Source organism: Aquila chrysaetos, chromosome 4 (assembly GCF_900496995.4).
Source record: "Aquila chrysaetos chrysaetos chromosome 4, bAquChr1.4, whole genome shotgun sequence".
NCBI lineage: Eukaryota > Metazoa > Chordata > Aves > Accipitriformes > Accipitridae > Aquila > Aquila chrysaetos.
The window spans coordinates 46,358,300-46,380,374 of NC_044007.1; the positions used below are offsets into that span (position 1 = coordinate 46,358,300).

Consider the following 22,075-nt stretch of genomic DNA (forward strand, 5'->3'; position numbering starts at 1 on the left):
GCAATTCTATGAACTACATTGAAGTTAAACTATGCATTTCATCAGTTTTGGGGTTTTGTTTTTTTCTTATGAAGATATGTCTCTTGCTGAGGAACGTTTCCCAGCAGAAGCCAAGGAACAGTCACAGCAGTGTGAAAGTTACAAACCTTCAGCATAAAACCTACCTTTTGGTTAAAGCTAACTAAAGTAATTTTCCTTTTCAGAATTACATTGGTGATAATTTCTATTTATTTCACTTAAGTGAAACCTTACATTTGTTGGTATCTTAACAGACACAGTTCAGAACTAAAGTTAGGCTGCATGAAAACAACTTCCATAAGAATTTCCTTCATATTTGAGTCTACCCACAGTCATAAACATACTACATATAGCTTATATTAAGAAGGCAGCTAATGACAATCTATGTTAATACAGCAGAAGCCTTGGTCATTTATTGCAATACAGCATTCCTGTTTTGGCTGAGGGGAAATGGTCTGGAGGGGTACAGGGGTATTTATATCTTTAAGGTAGGGCACAAACACTAGAGTTTAAAAAAAACAGTAATTTTATTGAAGACAGAACATAGCTTTACAGAAGCAGATTTTTTTCCCCCTTACTTTCAATTTCATTATGCATATTCATAACATTAAGACACTGTCAGTTATCTACTAGCAATAATATTCAAAAATTATAAAATCTAAACAGAATGATACTTGCATATTGACCTGTTTTTTCAGCAGTAGTTCTAATTGCACTGTGGTAAAATTTGTATTTAATACAACTTAAGCTGCTCCATCTCATACTTTGGGTTCCTGCCAAATACAGCACAACAGGTCTTCAAAGGAAAACCGAACTTACTTTTTACTTGCACATTTAGGGGCAGGCAGACTACTAACTCGGAAAAGAAAGGCCGTAAGAACAAGTATGGTCCACTACCTGTCAGCTCCCACTTTCAAGGCTGAGCCCACCTCAGAAGCATTTGGTGGTATCCATTCTCTCATTTACCCTTCACATACATCTTACCAGCTGCACTCACAAAACAGAGAACATAGTATATGGTGATGGACAGCGTCACAAGGAAGGAGAGGTGGTAATACCAGTTTGCTTTACAATGCCCCAGTTTACATTTAATTTAAAAAAAAAAAAAAAAAAGTGTATTTAGACACCAGAAAATCACAATAAAGCTTTCAATATATGAACAGCATTAAAATTTGTTTAGTTTGGGGGGTGGGAAGGGAAGAAATTAATTTCTATAGATCTAGGCATTAGCAGTTGGGATGTCATAAACATATCTGATTTAAAAACATACATTAAAATGGCTTAAACCACAAATCTTGATGCTGGAGTGAGAGATCTCTAAGACTAAAAAAAGTGACATCAGTTTATTCAATGTGTTTCAGTTGCTGTTGGTTTCACTGTAAGAATGACAAGACCTTGAACTTGACTTCTCCAGCAGAGTGAGCATTCCAAATGTATAACTTCATAGAAAAAAGTCTGTGCAATTTTAGGTTTTATTAATTATGTTTTTAAGTGTGAGAAATTACTAGCAGAACAAATAGCTCCATTATTAAGGCATCTTCACCTAAGTTCTCCCTTCTTTTCTCTTATCCTGCCTCTTAGGTAACCAGAAAGAAGTGAGCTAACTGCTCCTAGTAATTCTGAGTTCTACCAACTCTGTTCCATAATTCATCAGATTATGTACTGAAGGCAGCCTTGTGGACAGGACTCTTTCTGTGATGGTCAACATCCTCCAGGAAAATATTGTATCTGTTTAGTTTTTATTCACTTCTAACCACGCTCATGGCCACTCCTCTCTCCCCTCCTTCCCTGCTCCCCACTGTCACCCGATTCACCTTACTCACCTTTCTCAGAAGAGCAGCAGAGGGATATGTGGCTGCCTTTAATTATCTGATTCATGAGAGCTGCTCCACCCTCTGACCAGCATCCCATGGACAAGCCATTTCCCACAAATCCCAGCAAATTTTTCCCATTCTGCACCATCTTACCAAGGTTCATGCCTCACCGAAAACGTCCATTCCCCATCTCCTGCAGTCCAACTTCCAAATGCCCTCTTCACTCTCCTCATTTTTTATGTAGCAACAATACCCTAAACATCCTAAAGTTGTACAAGGTACAACAGTAACAAAGTGTAAGAGCAGTCATATGTATGTCAGTTACATCAGTGAGCAGAAGCACACAGAGTACTTTAAGACTGGATACCCACAGAACATAGTCCAGATCTGAGATAAACTCCAACTGGACTCAACTTTGTTAGCAAGGATGCAACAACAGTTGCAGTTTGTTTCACTCCATCTTTGCATTTTCATGCAAATACGATCATCTTGAGTACAGCTGCTGGCACAGAATTACTAATGGTACTCATATAAATTGCACTAATGAAGAAGCTTGCTCCACTACAGATACAAAAGTTGTTAGACTACAAAACAGTGAAGGCATAAGCAAGCTCTTAGCAAAAAAAACCCCAAAACCTTGAAAAGCTCCCACACAAGTTTTAAGTAATTAAAATACCTCATCCAAAAACACTCAAAAAGTAGTTATCACACCAATAGAAAACTATAGTATAAAAAACACTAACCTAGATTGCAGTCCCAAAAGAAAATTGGTGTAAATTGCTTAAAACTAATTTTACAAATTTGCACCAATATTAATGGCATAGATATAATATAGACTGATAAATTTAAGTGCAAGTTTTTTGTTATAAACAAGAGCACTGTTAACTCAGACTTTAGTTATGTCAGACACTGAATGTCCAGTTGTGTCTAACAATAAGAAAAACTGTACAGGAATTAAACAGTTAAGTCAGTAAATAGCTCATCAATTGACACCCAAGCTGTTTTGGTGAAGGCTGACTACGATTTAAAGGTTAACTCTTTATAGGGAACCACTGAGTGAAACACAGATGAGATTAAATGGTTCAACTATCTTCCCATATGTTTTAGTACATGAAATGATAGATTATGAAAAATGACACGTCATGATGCTTAGCAAATTGAGAATTTTATTACTATTTCAATTTTGTACAAAACAATGCAAGGCAGGAAGCCAGTACAGAGCGTTTAGAAAAGATACCCGTCACTTCAAAAACCACCAGCAATATTGTGATGTAACAGTTTAAGGAATCAAGATTTTATCAGACAAAGAAATCTTTCCAATTTCTCTCCTCAGAAGCTAAAAAAAGACTCCAAACTTGTTTAGTACAAATTAACCCCACTATTAAAAACATAAAGCTATATAAAGGCAAAAAAGGCTAAAGGAAAGGTATAATGGCATATAGGCTCAATTTTTAAAAGTCTTGTTTTAAAGCTGAGACTGTGCTGGCAGAGAGGAAAAAGCATTTAAAATACATACTTTTTAAGCTATCTTTTAAAGTATGATGACATTAAAAAAAATTTCAGATAAAGGGATGGGAGGAGTGGGACACTAGAAAAACCCATCAGAGCCCAATATCTCGTCATGAAATAAATGGCTTTCACAGGGTCCACTTTAATAAATAGTAAGAATACAATGTGTGACCCAGATAACAAGAGTAGCATCAAGGATTTAGTTTAGCAAAGCTGTAAAGCTGTCTAAAACGGGTTACAAGTCATTGATTAGCAAACAGTTGTTCTAAGACTCCTATGAAGGTCCTTTCCAACATGACTCAGCACCCACCCACAGTCGAAAACATAAAGATCTTTTATCTATGTAAAACAAATAATGTTATCCATTGTTATTCTTTCAGTTATACGCATAGGCATACACAAACGCATATAATCAGCAAATGTACTCGCCACCACATATTTAGTAACAAGAACTGCCATTGAATTATTTTTTCTACATTATTTTTGTGACAGTCATATTTCAGCCTGCTATTTTCTTTATGCCATGGTACTCAAAAGTTCAAATTATTTAATATTTACATGATTACATATTCCACTTCAGTGAGAAGAAAGCAAGCTTACAATTTCTTCCTTGAAAAAGTTCTAAGTTATATGAAAAAAACTGGGCATTTTACTAAGACTACATTGGTATCCTCAGTAAAGGACACTATTTTTACATGTACTGGGAAAAATGGTTTTGATTTACTCAAGCAAATTGCAAACGCACTTAACTATCCAGTTACAAATAGTCACAAGGGCAATGAAAGGAGGCGATTTTTTTTTCTTTGTGCAGTTTAAATATGTCTAATGCAACAATTTTTTTAAAAGGGGATACTGAGTCTATCTAGATGTTAGACGTAATTTTTCTGATGATTTTTTTTTAAATCTAGTTGAAGCTTCTCATCCTTCTGAAATAAAGAATTAATTTAGAGCTCTGAAATTCTAAGTGATGAAGCTTTCATTTGTTCCAAAATGCTAACTAGAAATGATTTAGAGTCATGTACTTAAAGCTCCACGCATTTTTGTAAAGGCTGTAAAACAGAAGCTCATGTTATTCAGAACCAGTCTGACAGCTTCACAGTCATAAGTTTTTGCACTGATGTACTGATTTTATTCAAAATATTGTTCAAATTATATCTCATTAGTGTCTTCCAAATGACAAATACAAAGAAAAACACTCTTTTGGGCAGGATAGCATATAGCAAAATCCTTCTCAGTACAGCTTAAATCAAGACTATTTTGAACTCTTTCCCCATAGCACCTTCTTGTCTTTCCACAATCTGTGCTGAGGCTCCCACAGGCTAGTTTGAGACAGCAAGGCAACAAAACCTAACTGACATGAGTAGCTGAAATTGATCTAGTACTTTACATAAAGTTTTGGTCAGGATGAAGTACAAGCTATAGTCTAGGAAAAAACATGTAAGAGTAGGCATAGAGAGGAGGAAGGGTCTGTCAACAAAATGAGCCTGAACAGTTTCACAGCATGTACTTAACACTGCCTTTGGAAAAATCTTCCATAAGGCAAAACACAAACACTAACAAATATGCATGTAATTCAACTCCACCAAGTATTCATAAGACTTGGAAATCTAATACTCACACATGAGAAGCTTTCTCATCTGTACTTAGATTTACAGTATGGACCATCTGCCTCCAACTGCTGAAAGGCATATCTTCCTGAAACTGTGTGTGTTTTATCTTCATCCTGGCTAAAATTTTCCAGGATTGTACAGTATAGTTTGGATAATGGGCTTTAATACTATGCCTGATAACATCCTTGAATTTCAAACAAACTCTTAAATAAATAGAAGATTACGAAGTAGGCCCCTTTTTTATCTTAGAAGATGTTCAGCCTGTGAGCATACTCTTACACAGCTACTGTGGCAGAAAGACGTTAAGTTGGGGCTTGTATTTAAAGGCAGAGTTGTAAAATACCAGCAACAAAGACAGGAAAAAGGTACGGGCAAAGCTCTGAGAAGAAATAGAGTATCTTGCCTATATATGCCACAAAGTTGGAAAGAACTGATGGTCTATATATAGTTTAAAAGTCGTTTGTAAGCTACATTGTTCTCAACCCAACTGAAGCACATCTGAATTATTTGCGGCTTGCCAAGATGTTTTTAAGCAGGCAGAACAATCACAGTTGCAATTCCTTGTGCCTAGGACAGGATGGAAAAATGCCCCACACAGAGTGCTTGCTGCCTCGCAGAATACAATATTTTACTTCTTTTGTTTTGTCTGATTACTTGCAGCTTCAAGAAGTCTGTGCTTACAGAGCTAACATTATAAATACAAAGAACAAAATTTGAGGACTGTAAAATTCTAAACAGCTTTTAAACTGCCTTCTTGGACAGGTTCTGGATAAGTGAACAATGTGATGGAGGCATAATAGAGAAAAAGGGTGGAAGTAATACATCCTTGAAGGTAAAATATACTAGATAAAAAAATAGACAACTATTTCCTCCACAAGGAAAAAAAAAAAAAAAAAAGAGGGAAGAAACAGGCATCAAACAAGTCAGAGGAAAAGAGAACCCTACCTACCTGTGCAGAGTTTAACACACAAGTTTTCTAGATACAAAGCTTAAATTATACCATCTCCTGTATGGAAAAAATAGTCTTTAAAAAATTACTTCTACCTCCCACTTATGAATAAATTCCTTTAGTACTCCCCTGAGTGGCATTTAATATCTAGGAGTCTCCACACAGGGTATGGTGATCCATCAATCTCTATCCCACTAAGCAGAGAACAGAGAGACATCAGCTTGATTTGGAATGGGTAAGAGTTGCAAAGGATTTAAGGGAAAGTATTACAAAACGCTATCTCACATTATGGAATCTTTTTCAATGGAGGATTTTAGGAAAAAAAAGCTTTAAAGACAAAACAAAAGCAACAACAAAAACCCCAATCACCAGGTAAGATACAGTCAGTCCTTGCTTCACAGCTTAGGGATTTAGACTGAATGCACTCAAGACCACTTCCAGCCCTTCATTTTTAATACCAGTTTCCTTACAACTGCAGTCATGCACACTTAGAACTGCTTTCACCACGACTAAATGTTTGCAAATAGAAGTAAAAACCAAAGTTAAGAAAACAAGGCACTGACATTGAGCATTGTGCCATTTCTTTTCAAAGAATCGATCATATATAAATTCAAAGGGAAATATATTTTTGCATGGGCAACGTAAGTCACACAAAGAAGCCAATTCATTCTTAAAGGTTAGAATATCTAGAAATCAGAAGTATGGATTTTACAGAAAAAAAATACTTGTTTGGGATCTAGCTGTGCTCCTTCAAAGACATTAAGCACACTTTCAAAAAAGGTTGCTTGTGACTACATATTAAAAGTAAATCAGGAATATCACATATAATTGCTGACTGTAGATCAGTCAATTTTTTTCCCTGAGTGCAGAGTTTCAGCAAACCAAGGGGAATTTTCATTAACTTAGGCCTATTCACCCTCTCCCAAGCTACTGAAGATCTCAATTGAAGAGGAAGTAGACAAAAGCTTTAGCAGCCCATGGTTGGAGCACAGTATTAGACACAGCTGCTTTAATTCTCATCTTTTCACTCATAAATTCTAATCACTTAGTGAAGTGATCACTGCTTTTAGGGAACATCCACATTTTAGATAGATATATCTATACTCTATACACATAAGGTAATTTTAAGTAAAACCCAAATTATGGAACTGCAGAAATTAACTCCTGAATTAACTCCTGAATTAACTCCTTTTAATGATGTTATTGACCTACTTCTTAAGTTACACAAGAGATTTTAAATGGCATGCTTTGGTAAACTATTTCTCTTAACCTGAAACTATGTTTAATTACATCTTCTGCTCTGTATTTTCAAAGAGATTAATAGAATGAATCTCCAGCTAACCAATATGAAATTGGCTGATTATACCAACAACAGCTGTTCTCCTCTTTACAAAATTGACTTGTTTTTCCCCAGACCTCCAGCAGTACCCACACAAACAACCTAGCTCCCACTTCAAGCAGAAGGAGTTGCAATATCAGAAGATCAATCAAACTGCAGGTTACAAATGTCCATTTCTAGGACATGCAATACCTACACGTAAAATTAGTCAATAAAGGTGATTTTAGAAAGCAGGTAAGATAGTTACTTGACAACAACACAACGCTGACTAACACAGTTTCCTTTGCACACATTAAAGACCAGCTATTTTCAAACTAAATTACCTGTTGTTAAAGGCATATAACTTTTTTATGTGATTGTTCAAAGAACTAATGAGCCCAGGAAAGGAATTTCTGGGATAAAACTAAGACAGTTGACCTTAGTAAAAGTTTTGCTGTTGACTTCCTTGGGGCTAGAATTTCATTCCTGGACTTCATGCAACCAAAACATTCATTTTTTCTGAAATAAATAAGGATTAGGTTGAACTTTATAGCAAGAGCAGATTAAATTCACAGAGCTAGGTAGAGTTAAATCTTACGTTTATAGCAAATCATTCCCTTCCCTCCTCCACAAATGAGTATATCACAGCTTCCTGGCAAGAGCAGTTCTTCTGGGTGAAGTCTTAAAAATCTAAATTTCTGCATAATATGTGGAAAGAACAAAACAAACACCCCTCCTCCCCCGCCCAAATCTATGCATATACCAATAAAAAGCCAACAGTATTTTCTCCACAGGAATAAGTATTTTGCTTTAGAAGCCCTGACTAATTTTCCCAGCCGTTCTGTTGATGATTCTGTCTGCTCGCTTCATTTTACTAGAATGATTTCATTTCTTGAACAATGCATACATACAGTACTAGCACTTTACACTGTTTGGAGCAGATACATGTATAAATAGTTTTTTACATCTCCCACTTTTTTTGAACTTTAGGTGTGGCTATATTTCTGAGACAACCACACTGAGTAAGTGTATACAGGAGATTTTAAAATATCACATGTAAGACTGTGAAGAGCATTTATAGTAGTAAAACTAAGAAAGTTTAGTCAAAAAATACTTCTTCTTATAGAGTTGAATGTTCTGCAGGAATAAAATAGCTTTTTTTACAAATTTTTAGTAACTGATATTCTACACTAGCCAGACTGAATGGACTGTGATGCCAAATGCCAGTACTCAATGCACATGACCTAAACCAACCTTACTTCCTGTGCATTATATGAAATCCCAGCCCAGAGCCCAGATATAAGCTGAAGTCTTTGGGATTTGCTGCATAATAAAACTAATAATAAAATCCTTTTAAACTGAGACACCAAGTCAATAAATTTTAACAAAATAAAATGCAGTAATCCACACCAAATAAATACTTAAGTTTCTCTAATACATCTAGTCTAGCTCAGTTTATCATAGGCAATAATGTATCTTTTTGGACTGCTCTTTCACAGAGTTGCAAGAGTTGCTCTATGCCCCAATTTGTTGCAACCTTACCAAATTCCACTTTGTAAATCCCACATCCCTGAAGTCACATTACCAAATGGAACGGACTCTCCTACTCCAAAAAATCTGCCCAAGTGCTCTTCACAAAATAAACAGTAAGGTACCAAGATCAGTTTCAATACACAGAAGTTTATTCTGTTTTGTTATAGTCTCAATCGCTCAATGATCCAGTGGATTGGGAGCAGAAGTATAAATTAGTGGCCAACGTTCACCCTAGACTGACCACTGAGGTCAATTCACTCCTCTGTCCTGAGCTCTGTCAATCCCACTTATAAAGTCTCAGGGGTGAGAGGAGGGGAAATGAGGCCGTGAAGGCTTCACCTTTTTGTACTGGGGAAAGGTCTTTTTGTATTTCAAGGCTCTCATGAAATGAAACTGAGACAGTATAATTGTGCTGCTTAAACTTCTGCATTTAGTACTTGAAGCAACATTCTTGTCCTTTTCTTTACCTCCACCCTCCACAATATTCTGCCGTGCAAACGCTCAACACATGCTATACTTGTTACTGATACGGGGCTCCTGAGATGACTTGCAGCTCTTTGCCCTTCCACTTGCCTACGAGAAAGCCCCTCTGGCTCCAATGGCTGTCTAGTGAAAGACAGCAAGATGCTTCACTCCTCTTCCCCACCATGCTGCAGTCACCATCAAACTGAAGTACCTTTGCCCTAAAGCACAACACAGGTCTGACCCCTCTTTCCTTGCATCAAGAGGAGAAAGAGACAATCCTTTATTTTAGGTACTACTATACCACGACTTCTGTACTCACTAGATGGTACACTGGTACAAATCTTTAGTACAAATCTCTTCCCTCCAGCATTTTTACCAGGCTAGTGACATCTCCTCCCTTCCCTATATGCACACGCATCTATCCATTCCTCCCCCTCAGCAGCTAAAGTCTTCTCTTCTTCAGCACCCCACTACGTTCATTACGGAAACCGGAGCCCTTTCTCCCACCATTCACCCCTTAGGCCAGGCTCTCACAGGGGTGTCACTGCCCTACAGACGGGAGGCATCGTGCCTGGAGCATAACCCGGCCCGGCGCCGCTGTAGCTTCCCTCTTCCCCCTGTCAGAAGGTAACTCCTCCCCGCTCCCGTCACAGACAGCTCGCCCCCCCCCCCCCCCCCCCCCCCCAGAAAGGAGACCCCTCCGGCCCTTGCGGGGGCGCCTCCCGAGCACGAGCCCAACGCCCCGCTTTCCCGCACCAGCCCCAGGCCCACCGAGCCCCCCTCACAAACCTGTAGATCCAGCCATCTTGTCCGAACCCCCCCCACCGGTCCGGGCCTGCACGCGAAGCGCGTCACTTCCGCTTGACGCAGCGCGTCACTTCCCACAGGGCAGCGGCAGCTCTGGAGCGCGGAAGGGCGCGCGAGCAGCGGGGGCGGGGCCCAGGGGAGGGGGCGGGGCCGGAGGCGCCCGTCCCCGAGGCGCCGGCCCCTTCCCGGGCAGCTCCGGCCGCCCCGCTGCGGCGGCCCGCCAAGCCTGGAGCTGCCGGGCCGGCCGGCCCCGGGAGCCAGCGCCGAGCTCTGCCGAAGGCGCCCGCTACCGGCAGCGCCTCGCGCCTCCTACCCGGGAATCGCACCCGCAGGCCGGCGCCGCGGCCGGAAAGGGGCACGATGGCCGTGCGCTGATTTTTTCAGAAGGAAGCGTCCTTCTCTTCTAGGTGATCCTGCGCTAGCGGCGAACAGCGCACCCGCGTCTCCCCTGAGACGCGATACAAATACGGCCGCAGGCTTACCAAGCCGAAGCCGACTTGTGCTCCATCGGCCTCTGAAAGCACGCAGTGGACTCCACGGTCCATCTCTGTCTACACCCGTCCGCTGTGTGTAGGACCCACCTTAGGGTTAGCAGCAACAAATTACTTCAACACTAACTGCAACCACAGGAAATAAAACTGGGCCCAAAAGGGAAAAAAAGCACAAGGCCGCTGGCCTAGGTGAGGAACTAACAGCTATTTTGTTTCACTCTTCCCATGCTGTGGTAAGTGTACTGGGAAAAAAATGCAATTTTTTGCAACGTTGAACTCGAGAGGAAAAATACCTGACAACTAGAAGCCGAATGCATTCAAAGGTCTACATTCCTTTTCTTCCCAACAATCAAGTGCTTACACATGGTAACAAAGTCACCTTTCAGCCTATTCAAAAAGAAAAGAGTTATTTGAAATACAACTTCTGCTTACAACTTGCTCAAAATAAGGTGATGGTAATCACTACAGCAAAAACCTTTTATAAACTTTGTTGTCAAATATCACACAGCATCCCTTGTAAGAAAACTTAAAACTGCAGTCTGCTCAGCTCCAAAAAACAATCTACAATCATGTCGTGGAATAAATTTATTCAGAAGCGTGTCACAGAGTTGAGATTTTTGGCTGCAGATTCTACAAATGGCCCTCTTGCTGTAAAACACTGTCTCCAGAGTTGCCAGATGATGGTCCTCAAGCCCCATCCCACCCCGGAAAGATTTTCTAAGTAATATTTGGAACAAAGTATTGATTAAAGACAAGTAAGAAATAATTATTCCCCTTTCTCAGACTACAACAGACACAGAATAACAGTATCTTCCAGCAAGTTTAGTACAAGCAATTTTTCACAGAATGAATAACTAACTTGTGTAACTCATTTAAGCACGGTATTACAGAGGACATAAGTCTGTGTGAATGGCAACAATAAAAAAAAAGTCAAACAAAGTTGAATTCCTTCATGGTTCTTTACACAGGATATCTCTATGCAACTTCTGACTCAGAAAAGCACAGACAGACCCAGAGTAGTCACTCCTTTGACACGGGGCTCTGGAAACCACTTACCCATCATCAGGTAATTTCCTGCCACAGGCAGTGCTTCTGGGGGCTAGGACCCTTGCTTCTCTCAATCCAGTAAATTCTTCACAAGTTAGTTTACCTAAAAAGTAAGGACATAAAACACCACATGGGGTGAGAAAAATCTCTTAATTCTGTTCCTATCATGGTGCGTTTACAAGCCCTAACAGACAGAAGAGCCCCACTATAGGAAGCTGGGCATAAATGTAACAAACAGCCATTAGTCTAGAGAGCTTACAGTCAGAAGCCGTAGTTCTGTGCGTGATTGCAGACTGCACCTGTACAGAGCCCTGCTGAATTCTCTCATTTCATCAGTGCACAACTTGCATCTGGTTAGCTGAGAAGAGCAACATTACTCATCCTCTTTAAAAGCATAGAAAGTGTCAGGTATTAAGCAGTAACGTAAACACAGAAAACACAGAAGCAATAATAATCACATAGAAAACTACTATAGCATCTCATTCCAAGCAAATGGACATTCAAATCATTACCTGAGCCCAGGTAGGACTCCTGGAGACCATAACACTTTTCTCTCCAATAGGCTTCATTTTAACAAGCATCTAGCAGTCTTAAAGTCATAATACCTCTTTTTTCTCCAGTCTGTGGAGGATAGGAGAGAAATGAGCAAATTCAATTTTTATCCCATCCATCCAGAGGTTAACTCCCTTCTTTACATGTTACGGGAGAATCTCCAAGCTCCCTTACTTTCTCCACAGGTGCTACTCACACATCCATGCACACAGTATCTCCTCCTTCCTTAACTTGAAACTCAATTCATAATTTTTGTTTCCTGATTTCTATTTGTTTTAATATGTGTACTCCCGAGATCCTGTTTGCACAAATTCACTGTATTTATAGGAAGTACATTTTGCTCATTTCCTCATGCTGCCTCAACCTGAAAGCACAAGCAGTTAAATACCAGAATGAGCAAGTAAGAAAATCAAATCAGAATTTTAAAAAGTCTCATGAAGACTTAAAATGTGCAAGCATAGATTTACAGAGAAAATTTCCATGGTATCTCACAGATGTGAAAATTCATGAGCCAAGGACACAATCTTACTACCAGGACTAACAAGAGTTATAGAATATTCTAGCCCACTGTTTCTAATAAATAGCCTACATAACAAAAATAGAACAAAAATAATGAGTATTACAGCAGAAATACAAAATTTTGTTCCTTATACACTGAACAATAATATAAAATATAAATTTAACTACTGAATGAAATCATAAACCGAAGATTTAAGGGCACATTAAAAAATCCCTCATTTATTTTCTCTACAAATTGTTCATGTCGTTTATTATTGTATTAAAATGTCAGTAAGTGTTGTTACTTCATGCAAAGACTATATTTTTTTCTCCCTGTATGCAAAAGAACAAACATGACTTTGAAAAAAAACATTTAAAACAATGTTTTAACTTTTTTTAGATTACAATTCTCTCAGGTTTCTTTACACCGTTATACAGGAAAAATTAAGTGTAAATAGGAAATATTTTTAAATGCTGCTGTTTAGTTTATAATGAAATAAACGCTGAAAACGTACACTGGAGAATGCGGGCATCGATCCCGCTACCTCTCGCATGCTAAGCGAGCGCTCTACCATTTGAGCTAATTCCCCACCTGAAAAAAAAAACTTTGAAACTTATACTTACACACTCTAGACTTGCCAAGCACTACAATACAACTTTGTTAGATCATAAATTCATTGTTTCTTGCTGAGTCATTCTTTCCACTCACCAACAACTGATTGCAACTCACAGCTGGAATCATGTGATGCATCTTGCAGCATATACACTACCAGAATAATCTTATTAATCTCTTTTATCTTTGTTAGATAAAGCACAATCTTTGTTATTTAGTTGTTTTCATACAAGAAGCTCTCCAACAGATTGAGTTATTTACAAGAAACCAGATGTGTTACTGAAAAAAACCCCAACCATTACTGAACAACTTCCAAATTCAACAAGGAAACCCATGTTCTTTCCAGTTTTCAAGGCATACACATGAAAAAAATGGCTCAGAAAATGTTGTAATAAGTGAAAAATATTATATGCTTGATTGAAACAGAGTTTTATAATCAAAGCTTATACATATGTATATATATTTGTGGGTGTACATACACACACACACATCCTTTTGGAAGGAGTCTGGCTTCCCTGGGGTGACAGAGTCAAGTGAAATTAAAATGTATCTGTAGTTTCCTTATTTATTACTGCATTTTTCTTATTTATTACCTCACCAAATACACTTTCCTATCATTAATGCAGTACTTTAAACGGCCTTAAAACACTGACTTTTTGAAAAATGAACACACCCAAGCATGACAAATGCTTGCATGACTTGACACAGAGCATAAAGCCTACATCATAGACGTGGAACATAACGATGTATGGTAACAGGCCACCTTTCACATTTTAATTTTTACCTTTACTTGCCTACAGCAAGTATTTAACTCAAAATGCCTATCTAGAGAGACAGTTATCGATTGCTACTACTAGCGTAGTATCAACTGGTATACTTGGAAAAAGCTCCTGACTGCTTAAGTCCTCCTTCCGGTATTTGTCAGAAAGTTGGAAAAATGACACCAGCTTAATCAGCAGGCCCACCTCCGCCACACCGGCCGCCTCCAGCCGCCGGGGGTCCGGCGCATGCGCAGCGCCCTCGCCCCAGCAAGCGGCGCTGCCCGCCCGCCCCCGGAGCAGCGAGGGCTAGGCCGTCCCGCCTCCCGCCGGCCCGGGGAGCGGAGGGGCCTCGGCCGGCTGGCGGTCTCTCCGCGCCCCCGCTGCCCGGCGCTCGCCCCCGGGCCTCGGCCATCGCTCCTCCAGCTGCGCTGCCCCACGGACCTGGCCCAGGGCCTCGTCTTCTGCCGCTCTACGGCTGCGTTTGCTTCCCTCCTTCCTCCGAACTGCCCTCTCCCCTTCCACCAAAGTCTTGCCCTCGGTATTCCCGCACCCCCCTGCCACCCGCCCCCCTCTCCCATCCCTCCCCGCCCCCTGCCCCGTTGCTGCCGCTTCCTTCCCTGACCCCAGCACACAGCTCGAAGCATAGATGAAAGGAGGGGTGTGATCAGGGGGTCAGGACAGGGACTAACTAGCAAGCTCTCAACAGCCAGCCTCAAACTTGAGCTCAACCATGGTGTGAAGGAGGTCGTAACAACTTGCACATACATGTAGTTGATAAACCCAGGCTGAGTTCCACTTTACATCTTTCCCCCGCTTGTTATTTTAACAGCGGAAGACTCTCGGGTATCTCTTTGAAACATAAGCTTGCTACCACGTATGAAGCAACGTACCCAGCAAGAGCACTGGCACCCTGGTTCTCTGTAGGGTGAGGAGAGTTTACAAACTCCACCTGATTTGACATAGTAGTGTGCATTCATGCTCTTCTCCATAAGCTATATATACTCTTGCACATACAGCCAAATTATATAGCTTATAGTCTTCCACATGGTGACAGTCTGACTGTTATTTAAACATCTTAATTTACATATTAGATTTTTCTTGTGCTGTCAGCACTACACCAGACAGCAACTCTTTGCTAAATTGTCTTTGCTAAGTAAGTCACTCCACAGCAGAATAGGAGGTGTTATTCATCTGTCAAGTCTAAGCCAGGCTAAGGGGAAATCAAACCAGAGTGTGAGTAGAGTTAAGATTGCCACCTGACCGGTTTCTAAGTGGCCAGGCTTGTTTTCACACCATCTTACTGGCTTCTGGCGACACTGGATCTGCTGGTTTACGTACATTAGCCCTGACACTTGACCGATAGCTTGGATGGAGCTCCCTTCAGTTGTTCCTGGAGCTGGATTCTTTGGCAGGTGGCAACACAAAGTAGGAATAACTGAAGGTAACCCACTGTCTTTACTCTGCATGGCAGTATTGACTCGGTGCTTGACAAGCTTCAGCACTGATTTGCTATAGACTTCCTGACGGTGCCAGCCACAAGAAAATAGAAAGGGGAAGAAAGAATAATGGTATTCAGAAAAAAACATAGTTGCCAGCTCTAAGAGCATGAATGGTGCAAGTGAGAGTAATAATCAGAAATAAAGCTGCTGTGAGTTTATGGCCATCTGTAAGTTTAAGCTGTCAGATGCTTTTTTTTTTTTTTTTTTTAAATACTAAAGCTAGTCCTGCCAGAGTTAAAAACAATAAATCTGGGTGGTGGTGGTGGGGGGATGGTAGTGTGTGTGAATGATTGTATATAGTTGTGTTTTTTTAATGTTTGTAGAATGTTTTAAAGATTAAAAACAGCATGAAATTGATGTATTTGTAAAACTTGTGAAGCAAGGCCATATAAATAATTCATTTTTCCATGGCAGCTGCTAGAACATGCATAGATGCTTCAGCATGTTTTCTGTGTTGAAAACACTAGGTAGAAAACATTTTAACTTTGCATGTCTCAAGAACTCCAAGTTCTTTCTCAAAGTTAATTAAAACAATTGATCAACTACTGGTAACAGCTTAAGGAGACCCTTGGAAGGCATCATCAGCTGCACCTAACTGTCAAACCAGACTTCAACAAAAAAATTCAACCCAGAAGTCAAGTCTTTGGATAGTTATAAAGAAAGCTACAAAAGCTGCAACTCTATTTCTCACTTTCAGAAGCTTTCTTATCACAAGCATTTAATTTGTGTTAGAAAATGTGATAGAAAATGCAACTGAAGTAAGGCACATGGGGTTTTTTATGTGATCTTATTTATGCAGAATCAATCACCTTTGGACTCTCATCTGGGCCTAAAGAGCACCTGCTTACTTGATCATCTGTAGGAATTTAGAGTGAGGTAGCTGAACACCACTAATTATTCCATGGTAAAGGTCAATCATTTTTAGCAGTGGTGACAAAGAGCATATTTAGACTAGGCATTCCTGAGTAACTTCCTGGTTGAGCATTGTTATTCTAAAATAAAAGGATTAAAAAAACGAAACCCACTTTGTCTTTATTTTCAGAAGAGATAAAGTTTTCCTCACAGAAAGTTCTTCAGAGATGGCTACTATCAATTCAAATGCTGCTATAGTCTTAAATGACTGATAAACAATTCAAAGTCTGCATTGATCTTGTTTCAGGTTGTCCAATACCATTAACATTTTTTTCAATAACCTTTTATTAATTTGAGAAATGTAGCTGTAATTTTACTAAAAACATTTAGCAAAAGGAGCACTCGAGCTACAGAAAGACTTTTGCCATGAGGAAAGTAGCTCAGCTGTTGCTGAAAGGAATTTTTGAATTCATGGTTTTCCTTCTACTTTTTTTCAGGAAAAATATCTAGCAATAGGCAAAGATGACAAGATTACAAATGCACAGAAGATGGGTTACTGCCAAAGCTTCAGAGACTCCAAGGAACTGAGGAAGAAGGGTGCAAGCTGGAGCAGCTTAGCCTACAGAATTTCACCAAGCCCGCTAGCAGGATAAATCAAAGGTGAGTTTTCCCATCTTCTAATAAAACTGCTTTTTTTGTTAGCAGGTAACCTGATGTTTGGTGTCAAAGGTTCAGAGGCCACGATCTTTTTGTAAGACAGGAAAAGCTTTTACAGTTGCAAACGAGCCTTAAATTTTATAATCTCTTAAAGAAAAAAAGAATGACAGGAAGATATATATTATGTTTTATAAGTTATTTGAAACTCATGCTCTCAAGTGCTAGAAACTACCAGGAATGTGGTTTTAAGGTAAGAATTTTGCCCTCCTTAAACACAGACCCATATACATATTTTTAATTACTTTTTCCAACCTCCACCCTCAAAGCCATGCCTAGGATAATGCACGAGTACAACCCTAATTATGAATTTACAGTCAAAAAAAAATTAGACTTAAAGGCATACCCACTCAGCTGTCACTTACAACCATTGCATCTGTGAAATGTGGAACAAGATCCACTCTTTCCCACACTGTCTTCTCCCTTCGTTGATACAGAAGGTAAGTTTAGCACCGGGTGGCTCAGGAGGGAACACCAGAGCTGGCCACCAGGCAGGCTCACCACACAGGCGAGGCTTTTCTTTTGAAGACTCACCCGCCATCCCAACAACAGCCTGAAGGACTGGGAAACGGACCAAACTACAGCATCCCCCTCTTCACACAACACCAAACCTCCCAGCACAGCCTCCTCACCGCGCCATTTATATTTAAAGAAGAAAACAACAACAACAAAAACACAAACGGCGGGGGGGGGGGGGGGACACGGGACGGCAGTTGCCCGAGGGAGCGCGTGGCCGCTGGGGGGGGAGAAGGGTGCCGAAAGCACGCGCCGCCGCAGAAGGTTCTAGCACTGGGCGGGGGCGCTCGGTGCCCGGGAAGGGCAGGGGAAGGGCAGGCCCTGAGGGGGCGGGGAGGCGGGAACCCGCGGGCCGGGTTCGCTGCGCGGGGGTTGTTGTCAACCTGAGCGAGTGCGGGCTGAGACTGTCGAAAGACGAAGCCGGCGGAGGAGGTTTGTTTGCAGCCTTTTACTCAGGGGTTTTATGGTCGTGATGGTTGCTTTAGCGGGTCTCACGAAAACTCGTTTTGAGGTCATGGGGGTGCTTGCTTGAAGGAGGAGGTGCAGCGGTTGGTGCTGTTCCGCAGCAGAGGGGGTAGTTTTGTGGGTTCTTCTGGGGCGCTTCCTACAGCTGCACTGCGCTACCATGGCTCGGGCTCCAGCTCTCCTTTGATCGCTCCCAACGCCTGCTACAACACGAATCTTACATTCTATTAGTAAAAATTTAGTAGCTGTTGTTTTCTTTCTTTTCTGATACTATTCAGCCAGAGTTCACTCAGGAGTGCATCACTGAGCCCAAGGAAGAAGTGGAAGAATCAAATCGGAGGAGGATGACGTGGGTTGAAGAACTTGTCGAAGTGGGTGCTAACTTAAACTTTTTGGTTTTAATTCAGCTTGGTTGTGATGGTTCTGTGCTATATCTGTGTTTTGAGTACACTGTAAGCAGGTAGTTTCATCAGTGAACGCAGCTTTTCTACTGATAGGTCTGGTTTCTCTGTTCTAATCCTGAAATGACTGTATAGTGTGATGGTGTATAAATTAAAAAAAGACAAGCTCTCAGATTTTCATATGGACCTAAGTAATCAAATGCTAAACATACACTGGATTTCATTGAGTTGTGTGTACCTTAAACCTCTAATCTTTGAACATTGCAGCCAAACATATTTTTCAGCTCATTCTATATAACCAGCTCCTCAGGTCTTTTTCTGCTTTGTTTGTTTGGATGAGGTTATTGTTCTTAAAACTACTGTGTTATTCTGGAGAAATTCTCATTTAGTGAATAGATAGTTCTGCTCCTTAGTAAAATCCACAGGATTTAGGAATCTTAAATCTTCTTCAATGTTCTTCTAAACGAGGGAAATCTTTGTCACTCCCACCCCTGGTAACTTTTGCACCAAAAGTGAAAAATGGTTAAAAATCTGAAAGATAAATGTCCAGTGTTTTGTGGAAATCAATGGCTCTGCAGAGCCTCTAAAGGAACATGAGGAAAATGCTGTATGTGCTGTTCAGTGATAGCTGATTAGCCAGGCAGCCTGTGCAGAGCTCTAGGTGTAACCACCACACATCCTCTCCTTTCTGGAGTTAACAGGGAATGTGGAGAAAATTTGGATCGTTACAGTGGTGATTTTAGAAGACAAAGGTTGCAGATCCATTTGGATTCAGGCATAGTCAATCCCACTGCTTTTATAACAGCCTTTTTTGGCTATTATTAAACTGTTTGGAAGGAGTATCTGAAGCTGGATGGTATGTAAAATGAATAATACAGTTTTTCTATATTGCCATCTTAGTTCAAGGAGGGCATTGTACACGAGCCCTGTGATGTTGAAACTCTTTTGAAACCCTCATGAAGTTGGTAGAGATGTCAGGTCTTCCAAAAAAATCAGAGGAGGAAGTGGTGATGGGAATATAGCCATTTTCCTAAAAAAGAGACCAAAATGCGTAATTGTATTAATATATGACTTGCAGTTTTCCCATCTGGAAACATAATGAAATCTTCGCCAATATGGAAGCCTTATGATCATCTGGACAGAAATTTAAAAACCATTGATGCTTTTAGAGAAAGAGAATGATAACTTGGATGTCTTGCTCAGTACTTCAGTTTTCAGGTTTGGGTTGTTATGGGTTGAAATCACGATGGTGATTTTTGTGTGGTCAGATAGAGATTCCAGAGTAGCATAAAAGGGTAGTCTGATCTCCCTCTGAGCTGAGATGTCAGCTCACTGCCTCCTTAGCGCTAGGTTAACTTAAATGCCAATCTGGTAAATACACACAAAGAACATTATGGTTTTGTACTTCTTACAAAAGCAGTATATTTAACATGAATTATTTGGGCCCTTGCAGGCTTCTGTTGTGGCTGCTAATGCTGACTGAAGTTACTTAGGTTGCCTGGCTAAGCTGTTTCCAGCATTGATTCCTTGATCGATATTGCAGTATTGTACTGTACTGATACATTACCTCCCAGATGGACTGCACTGATTTTCCTCAAACAGGGTAATGGCAGTGGCAAATATTACTAAAAGTAGCAAATCTTTCTAGGTTAGGGGTTTTTTTTTGCTGGTTTTTTTGGTTGGTTAGTTGTTTGGGGTTTTTTTTAGAGTGTTTTTGTCCTGTGGTTTGGATATAAAACAACGAATGACAGTAAAACAGAGGTAAAATTTTGTGAGAGATCAGTAAAATCTTCATCAACAAATCAAGTTTTATTCTTATTGTGGCCATAAAGAACAGCAGTAGTTCTGGGAGGAGGTTTCTTCTGACTCAAGACCTGCTGCGTGGCTTTTTGTGTGATTCACAGTACTGTTTTTTTGTTTTGCTTTGCTTTTCCCAAAGGAGGGTGTTGGTTTTGTTGCCTAATTCCATATTTTGATACTAATTTTCTCTAAAATTATTTCTGAGGTCCAGAACACATTTCCTTCAATGCTTTAAATACAGATTTGAATACAGAACTGGAGACATAATTATTTGTTTCATTTTAATGATAAATTTATCCACATGAAGGTTAGGCTGTCTAAAAGAATGGAACATATTGTAGCTGTCCTTAGGTTATTTTGTCACTGCTTAATTTATAGCTAGTTCTGGGGTTTGTTTGATTTTAAGTAAGTTTTCCCCCACTTGCTGTGTTAAAGCCTTAAGAGTACCACTGATTAGTAACAAATTAAAAAGTTTCATGGGCAGCAGTACTTGCCAGTTTGTGTGCAGTTGTAAGCCTGCTTGGTGCTTCCCTTAATTAAGCCATGTAGATGTGCTTTGCCATTCAAAAGCTGGCATGATGAAGCCTTGTTCCTGCCTGGGCTGTGTTCATACAAGCCTAATGCAAACACAATTAGAAGGGTTCTGTTTGGTTGGTTGGTTTACAACATAGGTGTTTTTAAGACTTCAGTGATTTCTATTCTGAAGGAATACTAGGGAAAAAAAAAACAACCAACCAACCACAAATGAAAATCTGTAAGGGTTACTTAGAGTTGGTTTGGGGGGGGGGAGGTTGGTGTGGTTTTTTTAGTTGCTTTGAAGTGCAAACCTTAAAGTTATGTATTCCTGTTTGGAGGAAAATCATGGTTTTTGTCTGTGAGTGATTTTATATCACCTATTTTTGTCAATCATACAGAGAGCAGAAGGCATTCTCACTAAAACAGGGTAAAATATTGAGTGGAATTTTTAGTAATCAAGCCAACTCATTTAAAGCTAGTTTGTTTCTGTAGTGTACTGAAATGTATAGTGCCATAATTGTGGTATAACTCTGAGTCACTTCTGAAAGTGGGATTTAGTCACTGGTGTTCTGGAATGTTTTCATCATAACCAGAAGTGCTGTGTTTCTAGTTAAAATATGACTAAGCAAAGGAACTTCTGGACGTTTCAGAGCTCTTGGCACGAAAGAGGGAGTTGGCATCTTGGATGCTGCAGCAGCATTTGACGATTTCAGAAAGTGAGGTTAGTGTTAGTGATTTATAACTAATGGGAGTGCTAGCTTGTGAATTCTCTCTCTTCTTTCTCTGGTCAATGATAATTAGTGTCTTGCTGCTTCTTCTTCACCTCTTTGGTATTCCTGCCTTCTCTAGAAGCTTCTGTTTTCTATTCCTTTTGTTATGATAATTGGTTTACATTCCTAAAATAGTAATATTCCCAGAGTACCTTTGGATTAAAAAAAGCGCTGTATTTGTCTTAAACTGCTGCTGCTGTTTTATCTTAAAAGTGAATTTGCAACTGCAGGCCTACTTGGGCTTCCGCTAATTAAGCTGCTTAGAGGTTTTCTGCGCTGTCTTTTGAAGCACTGCATATTCTGAGCCACGTCATGCTGTGAGGTTCCTGAAATCTTTTGTCTACATTTAAGAGTTCTGTGCTCATGGTGTCAGAAATTACAGATACCATAATGGGCAAAGGAAAAAGAAGAAGGGACTTGTATTGCTAAAGGATGATGTAGGTTGCTCAGACAAGAAAGCCAAAGGTTCAGAAAAAAACCACAGTCATTCAGAAATTGTCTTATGCTGTGAATGGAATTGCAAGAAAAGTAATGAGGGAGTGGTGTTGCATTAGAAA

The 22,075-nt window shown here is 40.1% G+C and overlaps 1 protein-coding gene and 1 non-coding gene across 3 annotated transcripts in view; both read right to left on the bottom strand.

Annotated features, from left to right (window-relative positions):
• Positions 1-10,130, bottom strand: part of UBE2V2 (ubiquitin conjugating enzyme E2 V2) — a 29,422-nt gene extending 19,292 nt beyond the window's left edge. For both annotated transcript variants that reach the window (XM_030011553.2, XM_030011554.1), the window contains exon 1: positions 10,006-10,130. In XM_030011553.2, the coding sequence (XP_029867413.1) occupies positions 10,006-10,021 (16 nt within the window). In that variant the 5' untranslated portion in view covers positions 10,022-10,130. The remainder of the gene's footprint in view (positions 1-10,005) is intronic.
• A 2,998-nt stretch (positions 10,131-13,128) lies between these two features.
• On the bottom strand, positions 13,129-13,201 carry TRNAA-AGC. Its single transcript has one exon. It is a non-coding gene; the product is annotated as a tRNA-Ala (tRNA).
• Positions 13,202-22,075: the final 8,874 nt, after the last annotated feature.